The sequence below is a fragment of the Taurulus bubalis genome, assembly GCF_910589615.1.
Source record: "Taurulus bubalis genome assembly, chromosome: 6".
NCBI lineage: Eukaryota > Metazoa > Chordata > Actinopteri > Perciformes > Cottidae > Taurulus > Taurulus bubalis.
The window spans coordinates 23,076,920-23,088,159 of record NC_136594.1 but is presented as its reverse complement, the minus strand read 5'-3'; the positions used below and the strand labels follow the sequence as shown (position 1 = coordinate 23,088,159).

General features: G+C 40.9%; 1 protein-coding gene across 1 annotated transcript; it reads left to right on the top strand.

Annotated features, from left to right (window-relative positions):
• The first annotated feature begins 1,438 nt into the window (after nt 1-1,438).
• On the top strand, nt 1,439-4,659 carry LOC306738255 (uncharacterized protein). Its single transcript, XM_079220083.1, has 5 exons — nt 1,439-1,549; nt 1,636-1,746; nt 1,923-1,992; nt 2,871-3,043; nt 3,226-4,659. Exons 1-5 carry the CDS (start codon nt 1,547-1,549, stop codon nt 4,165-4,167), a joined length of 1,299 nt encoding a protein of 432 aa, XP_079076209.1. The 5' UTR covers nt 1,439-1,546; the 3' UTR covers nt 4,168-4,659.
• Nucleotides 4,660-11,240: the final 6,581 nt, after the last annotated feature.

Below are 11,240 nucleotides of genomic sequence, written 5' to 3'. Positions count from 1 at the left end.
GTTATAATCTTAAATTAAACTTCTTCGGGATGAATACAGTTCTATCTCATCTTATCTAATTTTATCTTAGTTGAGATTTCTCCTCCTCCAGGCGTAAAAAGCGCTGAGTGATGAAATCCCAAGATGAGCCCACAGTGGCCAGAGACGTCACACGGCCCACAGCTGTTGCAACTCCCTGAATCAGATAACTAATTGGGCCGATTCTTCGGTCCAGAATGACTGAGAAGGCAGGGCGGGGACGTCAAAATGCCCCGGAGGAGCGTTAGCAGCTGCAGCTAGCCTGGGTAGCGCTCAGCAGGCCGTACAGGCTGGTGATTTCTGAAGAGAAATCACCAGCCTGTACGGCTAGCCTGAAAGTGATTTCTGCGTGATCCGTGGCAAGGCCCCTGAAGCACGCGCCATAAAGATCCGTCCCGACGATAAGGCCGGCACATAACAGACTCTCGTGAAGTTCTTGAAGCTGAGACTCCATCCATGGAGGTAGACAGTCAGTGGGCAAATCAGCATTCGGTGAAGAGAAAGAGGATGTCGAGCAGCGATGTTTGCTGCGTTCAATCCTTTGGGTTCTGCACGTATTCGGGTAGGCACGTGCTGATTGGGCTACACTTTTCTAAAGGGTGACTGCATGCTCTTGCTTTGGAGGCGAGTATTACAGATGGAGTCCAGCAGACTGCAAAGTGAGTTAGAACGAACTTGAGCTTTCTCTGTCATTAACCACTTCTTGGTCTCTCTTCTCAGAAATGGAAGCCGGCGTGGTTGTCTCTGTTTCCCCCCACTAGCGGTGGAGTTGGTCGACTGGAAATCCAGAAAATGGGAGGTAGGTAGCTTTTCTGCTTCAATCAATATTTGTCCCAGTACGGTAAAAGAATGTTTCTTTCTAATTTTCTTGTCTGTAATATTAGAATCACCAAAAATCATCACTTTATTTTTATGAGAGTTTTTCTTGATTACCGTAAAAATCCGGTGTCACATGTTGGAGGGATGTAGAAAACAAAAATACAGAAGTGCATCTCTGGAGATAGATATACATTTATTTCTACAAATTCAATGGAGACGTCATAATTAAACTCAATTTCTGGACACTTTAATTAATCCCTTTTATAAATAACCACTCTACCTCCTCTTCTGGTATTTCTATCTTTACTAAAACATGTATGCACGTTGATGATGGTAGTTACAACCTTGCTGTCAAGCCAACTTTTACTGAGGAATACAAAAGTGATCCCCCTAGGTTTGACTTTGGGGTCCCATATGACTTTTGAGTGTTTGCGTGGAAAATTGTGTTTTCTATGTGTTTGGACTTTCTGGTAGAGCTTTTGAAGTTGGTATTCTTGGGGATTTATTTTAGGTTATGTGCTTGGTTTTCTTCAGTGAATAATCTTAATATAGTATGCTGTTCTTCCATTATGGTAACGGTGGTGGAGGCGATCTTGTGGCCGGGGTCAGGAGGCACTACCAGCCTCATGTGGACAGGAAGCAGAAGGTGGTCCGCCTGTCTGAGCTGATCAGTGTCCTCAGACTCCCCCCAAACGCCGAGGCCTGTCCCATGGTCAGCCTTTTCAGGTTGTTTATCATGTTTCATGTACAAGTGATAGTTAGACATGTACTACAAGCTGCTATCTGTGCTGTTTGCAGGAGAACATGTCAGCCTTTTGTGTGGAGACACGGGACAGAACGATGGTGTTCGCTGCACTCAAAGAGGACTGCGTTGAGTGGGTGGAAAAGCTGTGTCAGAGCACGTTTCAGGTGAGGGGGAACCCAAATTACACTGCTCCAGGCCATAAGTATGCAGCGTATTTTGTAGCACACAATCAACATTTTTCTTTTCGCATTTTCTTTCTCTCTCTCTCTCTCTCTCTCTCTCTCTCTCTCTCTCTCTCTCTCTCTCTCTCTCTCTCTCTCTCTCTCTCTTTCTCTCTCAGAGAGGTGTTGGCTCAGACTCTAGTCAGCTACAAATGGAGGAGAACCAGATATATGCCTCGGCAGGTGAAGGTAAATAATTTGTTCCAACGCTTTATTTGTTTTTCTTTATTTCTCCTCCCTTCCTTTCACCAGCTGTCATATACCTTCTGTTATTATAACATTTATCTTTTTATCCCTTAAACTCTTGTTGTCTAGTTCTGCTGTACATTGTAGAAAGTCTTGTTCTGGATCAATTTCTGTAACTCCTAAACTTGATACATTTTGTTCTTTCTGTGAGCGCCATAACTTGTGACTGTAACTTAGAGGTACCATGTGTTGTACCCTCTAATATGTTTGTGTGCTCACCAAATGCTTTGTCATTTTCTTATGCTCTTTCATGCTGAATGACGTTTTCCAATCAATTTATGAGCAAATCTCTGGTTAACACAATAGTTAAAGTGGTGCTTTTGTGAAGAAACTCTACAGATCTGTTGATTAAGTCAACTAATTTGATTATTCGACAAATGATTTATTTTAGCGAGGACAGTCCTAGTTTATCCTTGATACTCAAGGCCTAATTAATGTGTTTAATGCATTTACATCCCTTTAAAATATGTGTCTTCCTGGCCTTTGTTGGCACAATGCTCTTTTTGTGGTCTACCAACAAGAGGAATAGCGTTAAACAACACTTAGCCAAAAAGGACGAGAAGCTGGCTCGACCATGGTCAAAAACTATTGTGCTTCCCACCCACACACACCTGTTCCCATTCGCAGGCACTTACCTATATGCCCTTTGAACTGAATGTGCCACCCTGTGTTCAAATGAAGGAACTACAAATCCCAATTGTGTTTCCCTCAAACAACAAACTACATTTTGGCTCCAACAGTATGTTTACTTCACGTAATCAAACAGTGATTGGCTTCATCAAACTACGAGTTGTTGCAATGACATCAAATGTTCTCTGCAGCCTCACAGTTCTGGGTGACGGTTCAGAGGACTGATGCAGCGACACGTTGCGGCCTGAAGGGGTCCTACTGGCTGCAGGTGGGGCAAGAGGCGATGCTGCTCAGAGAAACACAGGAGAAGAACATTGTTAGAGAATGGTCGTACGAGTTGCTGAGACGATATGGAAAAGATAAGGTAAGGTTTTCAATAATCATCAACATTCCCAACTTCCTATTTACCGTCTCATGAGTATCAACACATTTTCCCACAGGCAGGAATTATGACTGGGGTGTTGATTTGGATTGCTTTTCATTCTTAGTTATGATTGCTGATTACCTGAACATGCTTATGTGGCTCTTTTTTTCTTTTCCTACCAGCTGGCCTTCACCATTGAAGCAGGTAGACGCTGTGAGTCTGGTCCTGGAACGTTTACCTTTGAGACACAGCAGGCTGACACCATATTCTCCCTGATTCAGAGTACCATCAATCGAAAGACTTCCGCTCTTACATTAGGCAACCAAAACCAAGAGGATGAGAAAGTCATTGTAGAAAACATACAGGCTCATTCCCCTCTCCCCAAAATACCAGACATGGCCAGTATGGCTTCCATTCTGGAGAACAAACAGGGAAGTAAATCTGCTGCTTTACAAGAGAGTGCACATGCTCAAGAGGATTTGGTTGGTTTGTCAGAGAGTGTGTCAGTGCAGCCACCTCCTATCACCCTCATGCCTCTTCCACTGGTGCCCACACATGGCATCCCCTCTGGAGGTCGTCTTGGTGGCCAATCAGAAGCTGTATATGCCAACCCAGCTGATTGCATCCAAACTGTACCGAAAGTCCAACCGGCCATGGCTCTGTATGTAGACCCTGCAATTTTTCTCCCGCTCAAACCCCCCAACTCACGGGAAGCCATCACTCCGCCTACAAAGTCCTGGGCTCCACCTCCCCGTGCTACCATCGATCACCCAGATCCAGTCTACGCGGAGGTGTACGACAAAATCAGTCAAGTCCAGAATAAACCAACTGAAATTCAGAGCAAAGGAAAAGTTGAGCGTTTTGCAGACGATGAACCCATTTATACAGAGCCCATGGGCAAGAAGGAAGAAGTTTCTCTTGAAAAGGAAAGCAAACCCGATCCATTTGCCCATCTTTACGCCCAAGTCTGCAAAAAAACACCACCACTTAGTCTTTCTGCATCCTCTAACACTACCCCCTCCTGCTCTTCCTCCTCTACCTCGCTTCCTGCCAGCATGAGCACAACAGAGGCCACGGACCAGTCTCTTGATGATGTAATCTACGAAAACCTGGGCATCATTTAATTTAGTTGACATGCTTTTGTACAGTGCTTCTAGAGACTGGGAGTTCATTGAGAAACAGTATGCCTACAGTAGTTAGGATCTGTATACAAATTAGTACTCCTTATTTCTAAAGAAAAAAAATGGGTCTGTCTGACCGGCTATTCAAAAGGCTATTGCAACACATTATAGAGGTCTCACTAAATCCACCTTTCCTACAGGGCTGCATTTCTCAGCATTGCACTCCTATAACATTACTGGACTCATGGACAGTTGGGTGTGATTTCAACCGCGTATGTCACTCTTTCCAAGGATTTCCAATTATAGTAACATTTAAAACATGTCTTGTAAATATTTTGTAAATGCATGTTTCGGACTTACGATATTTATTCCCAGTGATACAGAATAGTATTTTTGTTATGCCATAAAGTTGATACAATGTATAGTGCTGTATAACCGGTGAAGATGATTATTTTTCACACTGTTGTTCATAAAGTGTTGAGTTGTGCTTTCTAAGTCCAGTCCTCCTTCCTCCTTTCTTTCTGAGTGACATCATTTGTACCACTATACTGCAACATATGTCCTACAACGACTCGTAGGATATCTCAGGAAAATTGAGTTTTCCTATAAAAGACACATGTTGTGTCTTTAAAAAGTTAAGACACTAAAACTACTTAGTTAGGTTGAGGAATAGATTGTCAGCACTCTACTGGCTGAAAGGTCGCTGGTTATTGGACTAAAAATGTTCAACACAGATATACGTAGGTTTAGCTATCACGCAGACAGAGGGGGAAACAACATTGTTATACCTCCGTTGCGTTACACAAACGATGACAGTAACTATAGCGTTGTATGCCGATGGACACTTGTTTCTCTCAACACAATTTTGGAGCAAGAGCTACAACATTTCTGACCAGAGTCCACTTCAACTTCAGCAACAGCAAGGTAACGAAGCTCATTATTATTCCTCAAGTAACGCTACGTGACTTTAAGAGGAAAGTAAGGACACACTTTCCTGCACTAGTAAGCTAACGTTAAGTGTTACTGATATTCCCAAAATATAGTATTTTCTCATTAAATTGTGATATAAATCACTTGGCTTCATATAGTTGATACATGGCATGTGTTTAATGTAACTTGTAAATGAATTAGACTCGTGTGACGCCGTCGCCGTGTGTGTGTGTGTGTGTGTGTGTGTATGTGTGTGTGTTAGGGTGCGCTAGTTAGCTAAGGCTAGCTCCGTTTGGAGAAGTATTGAATCTTTTCTCTCTTGCTAGCTACCGTGCGGCACCACGTGGTACGAGTAACGCTACTATAAATTCTACAGTTATCTTGTTGCAGTGTAGGCAGAAACCTCCAGCTGAACTCAAGGATGAACTTTTTAGATGTTGTCAGGGAAAGGTAAAAGGTCAAGGTCACTGTGACCTCAGGTCCATCCCATTCTTGTGAATATCTCATGAACACCTTGAGGGAATTTCCTCAAATGTGGCACAAACGTCCACACATGGAGCTTTGTAACTGTGATTAGGTGCCATTACTTTTATCACAACATACAAAAAACACAACAATGGATACAAACAGTAGGATGCACATACATCGTTAATTATTTTTTATAATCAATAGCATTCTGTAAAATGTTAAAATGATCTACAAAACCTTTTAGAAAAAAATTCTATATTGTGAAATTAAGTGGCAAACTCAAAGGATTCCCTCATTAACAAGTACACAGGTGTATTATTTCATTTTATTTATATATGCAAGCAAATGTATGTCTTTACAAATAAAAAAGCCACTGTCTGCCCAAACTGTTGGCACAGATATGTACAAAAATGGAGGAGTGACTCAGATGAAGCTTGCTAGTAAGCATTCAGAGTGAAATACAAAAAGTCGAGAATCTATGGTGAAACAGAAAAAAAACCTATTCCAAATGTCCAGCCTGACATTATGCGTGTGATGATCAGTTTCAGGTCACAAACTGACATTGTTTTTTAGATCATTGTTTCAGTTCATGTTGAACGAGGGCTGAATAAGCTCCAGCACAGAGGGTTGATATTTTTCATGCTTAATATAGCTTTATAGCTGCAAAGACAGTCAGAAACAGATCAAATCTTTTTCACAGAGGGTTAGAAATCAGAATTTATGCTATTTAAAGTCATGCTTTCTGAGTCTGGTCACAAATGCATGCGGTCAGGATGATGGTATGGTAAAAGTTAAACCTTGTTCTGCTGCGTTCAGGCGTCAGAACATATTCATCGAACAGGGAGACGTGGGTTAGAGAGTAAATGAGGAAACAAATTGTGAGAGAGCAGCTCATATATGCTCTATCTATATATCTGACTAACAGCTTCCTGTGGCAGTGTAAACAGTAAATATCAGATTTGTCTTCATTTAGGCACCACCTGGCAGAGAGGACCCATTTTGACATTTTTGCTGAAGTGGTGCATAATCTCTCATCTATTTTGGGCCACATCCCATGTGGAGATCTGTTATCTGCCAGATCTCAGTCACGGCTGCCTACGACCAGGCTTCATTCTTCTCCACCTTTAAATGGGATTGTGCAGATTTAAAAAGGCTTTTTTAAGTGACCTGAAATATTCATTTTGCCTTAGCATCCATTACGGGTGTGTGAGCAGGGCAGATTGTGCTTGTTCCTACGTTACATGGAGCTTTAATTATGAATCTATGGCCCTGGGTAACTTTTTAATTCAAATATAGTCCCAAAAGAAATCTGAATTGTGTGATTTTAACCTAAATGGCCAGAATGAAGAAGAGGATGAGAGCAGTGGGTGCATTACAATTGGTGGCCAGAGCAATTATTAGGATAAACAATAAACAACACCATGATCATATCACTTAAGACTTGCAACCATTGATTCATGCACTTGTATGTCAGAAATTTACAGTGTGGATTTCTTGATTTCGTCAAACTGCTACAATATATTGCTCCGGTGGTAAACAACTGAACAAGCAAGCTAGCTTAGCAACACCATTAGCGACAAGAACCACAATGCTGCACGCAAAAAAAAGCAGAAAAACAACAAAACAAAAACAGCAGAACAGCGCTAGTGGAAAATATTGTTTTTTGTATTGTTTTAATCATTGAAATTATGACCATTGAATGCATAACCATGCCACAAACAACAACTAGATTCATTGTCTTTTTTTAATATATATATACCTAGAATAACATTACTGTATATTCATTATTATGAATTCATTTGTTTTCATCATTGTTATGTCTTCAGATAATAACCAATGCTGCAAGACTATACACAGGTCCCACGATGGGGATCTCAATGCACTTACACACCAAGAATAAGAGAGAGAGAGAGCGGCAGATAGAGAGAGGGAGAGAGAGAGTGGGGAAGAGAGAGAGAGAGAGAGAGAGAGAGCTCAAAATGGTCAATAAGTGCACAAAAAACTTTTTTCATTTATCTGAAGTTAAAAACACTGACAAAACATCCATTGTCAGGCAATGAAATGATAGAATACTGTTACTGTAAAACTAGACCCTTAAAAATACTGACTGTATGCAGCCAAGACGCACCTGAACAAGAGACGAGTCTGGTGGAGTCTCCCTTCCCTGACGCCGATGCTAATTTGTTAGTTTTTTGTCAAATTCAGCTGCATTTTACACAACACAAAGAGCCGCTTCCAGCTGAGTTTTACCAGAATAATGCTGGAAGAAATTAGATTCCACATACAGTAGTATACAGGTATACGCTGTTCGGCCACTCGGCCACTGAATGTGTTATTGCATGTTTTGACGTCTATCTCCATCAGTTTGACGAGTGACACCTCAAGGTCCGGCTTGACCACCAACCTAAAGGCAGAGTGAGAAGGATATGTCTTCTTTGTAAACACAGCATTCTGATTTGCTTTTTGGGTCGAATGGAAAAAAACACACGCATTTATTATCAGAGCCATCTTAGACCAATTTAGCCTCTAGAAGGACTCGACAAGTGTTTTTGCACGTTTTACTGCAAATAACCTTTTAATTGTAGCACGCTTTCCAAAGTTTTAGATATTTATATTCATGCTACCTTTAAATTAGCCGATATATCCACTCCCAGGTGAAAATCACCTTGCCGTATACAAATTTTGGGAACACATCTGTTTTTCAAAGGTTTTCTCTTTCTACTTTTGTATAAGCATTGTGTTGCAAATGCTTTCATGTGTGTGTAAAAGCATCTGTAGAGGCTCAGCACATCAGGACTCAAGCGCCTCCTCCAGACTCTGTAACCACGAGGAAATCCTTCTCCCCGGCTGCTCATCTCAACTGTTTCACATATATGTATATCTTTTTACAGAGTTAATGTAGGTACAGGGCTTAATACTGACCACAAAAACTAAAACAAAACAAAAAGAACACATTTACTTTCTTTTTGAATTAAATGATTTCACATTTAAAAAGTTTCAAAGATTAAAAGTTGATAATAAAATAGTGAAATGTAATAGGTGAAAAGTAAAAGAGCGATGAATTTCGGCTCAGAGTAATGGCGGTGGTGGAGTGTGTGTTTGTGTGTGTTTGTGTGTGTCTGTGTGTGTGTGTGTGTGTGTGTGTGTGTGTGTGCTGGTAGTCTCATCAAATCAAACCCTTCAAATCCTAATGTCATCACCACTATAACCATCATCATCATCATCATCATGATCAGTACAGTACTCATGAAGGTAAGCTGGATTCCCTCTCAGTCATCTCTACTGGCAGATAGAGAATCATCCCATCCTCACAGCTAAGCAGGACATTCCACACGGCCCTCCTATTCTAACGGCTAACTAAACAAATACAAACATCACAGTCATGCACACTGGTGTTTTTAAATCAGAAGTGCTGTATGAACGGCATAGGAACAACAACAACAACTAAATAAATTCCAGTTCAAGGTTAAAGTTGTTACCACTCACAGATCTGACTGACTGGCCTCTCAAAAACAGCAGCAGCACGTAAAGGTCAGGTTGGAACTGGGATCAGAAATCATAATCTCATTCAGAATGGTGATGATATTTCAGTTGACCCTTTTTGAAACCCCTAATGTTAAGGTTCTGCTGATATAAAACGAAGAGAGTGTGCAGCATCCAGTAAAAAAGCACATAAGGAGTTCATTAAGATGTCAAATACAAACTGGGAACTTTCTTAAAACCACACAGCTATCCAGTAAAGTTCCCCAGAAGCTGGCACATCATTCATTCTCATTACTTCTACTCCAGTTGAATCAATCCCTGCAGCCACTAATTGAGAGTTTGATCTTCTTTTCCTGGTTCCCTCAGCGCCTCCAGACCTTTTCTTTCTTTTATAAGTCAGTATTACCAACTCTCAAGTTACAGCACTCCATCTTATTCATTTCAAACTCGAACAAACTCTTCATAAGAGGGAAAGCGGGAAATTGATCCTCCATTTTGAAACCCGTCAACCTTTACAACCTCATGATGCCAGTCCTGCACCCAAAACACCTCCCAGGATTCCTTTCAGGGATTTTTTAACAAAGTCACCTTACAAATGAATGGTTATTTTGATCACATTAGTAAGACGGTGTATTAGGGCCATTGTAGGTAAACAATTATAATAATTATGGCGCCTAGGGGTTGGGGGGTGATATTTTGAGAAATAACTCAGAATTTCTCAGATAACATTTGTGAATTTATGAGAAAAAAATGGATGTTCTCTCAGGATAAAGTGGCAAATTTACAGACAAGTCACTTTAAATCTCAGAGAACATCCTTTTGTTCTCATGAATTTAAATCAAAACTGGAAATTGTGACTATTTTCTCAGATTATTACCACCCTCCCCCGTCTCCGTAATTATCTTTTTTTATAAAATGGCCATGATATGCCGTCGTATATTGGGGCTTGTGAGAGAAAAATGTACAAAAGAAAACATAAAGGAGAGAATTGAAACTCTCAAGAAGACAATTGGTGTATACGCAAGTGTATGTGTGTTTGTGCGTATATTTGTTTGTGTGCAGAAACACTGAAACACAGATTCATTACATACAAATGTAAAAGTGATAAAACCCCAAACCTGCCCCATTTAAAAAAAAACACAAGGCTAATATTATACATATATATTACTGATAAAAAATGTGGCAACATTTTAAAAAGTGAGAAAAAACATTAGTTATCAGACTGATGAGAACATGCCACTTTTTAAAAGACGTAATGCTGCTAAGGTGTGCTTTTTCTGAGGACAAATCGTCAGTTTAAACAAACTGGGATGAGGGGGGAAGAACACAAAGCCCTGTTTCATTAGGTGTTTGAAATGGCTGCTTTCAAATTTGAAAAAATTGGAAGTGGTTTTACTCCGAAAGTTCACACGACCTTACGGAGCCCGACATATCATATAGAGAACAAATAAAGCAATATTTGAGGGTTTTTTCCTCAATCAGCATATGGTTTCATTATTACAATTACAATCAACTTTTAAGTCTGCATTTCATTTAAAAAAACTCAACCTCCTGCGCCACAAATGGCCACTTGTGGGACGTACCGGTCAGTATGCGGAACAAGAATATGTGGAACAGCTAATCAAACTGGGCTCAAGATGAACAGGGTCACACGGCGGAGAAAGAGGAGGATGGGGAGGTTTGGGGGAAGGAAAACTTATCAAAGCTACCCATTTGTACCTGGGAGGCACACATATTCCTTTGCAATACCAGTCATCAAAATGTGGCGAAACGACACGACACAGCATGACAACAACATACAACACTGCCTGCACAACACCGACCATTCAGCCACATCTACGTGTGTGTGCGCGAGTGTCTGCGTGGATGAAGTCTGGATGTCTGTACTGCAGATTTGGATGCCGGCGGGCAGATACCGCCTGCATCCGCGGCCCCCCGCATTACGGGGTGAGCTCGTAGACACCTAACTGGACCTGGTGTCTGCTGTAGATTGTTGACTTCAGTGTGCTATGCTAACAGCTCGTAGCGGTTCTGCAGCAAGCTATGATGATCACGTGCATCTTAACAAAATATTTGCACTTAAAAAAATAAATTTAAAAAAAGCACAGGTGGCCCAATCTAATCAGATGTTTAAGACCACAAACAAGTGAATTCAAATTAAACAAAAATCTTTGGGTTCTTCTGGTCGTTATTAT

Bases quoted from the DNA above. Each gene is read 5' to 3' on its own strand.
- LOC306738255 (XM_079220083.1), top strand. The intron at 1,993-2,870 runs GTAAATAATTTG...TGTTCTCTGCAG, and splicing joins ATATGCCTCGGCAGGTGAAG to CCTCACAGTTCTGGGTGACG. The intron at 3,044-3,225 runs GTAAGGTTTTCA...TTTTCCTACCAG, and splicing joins GACGATATGGAAAAGATAAG to CTGGCCTTCACCATTGAAGC.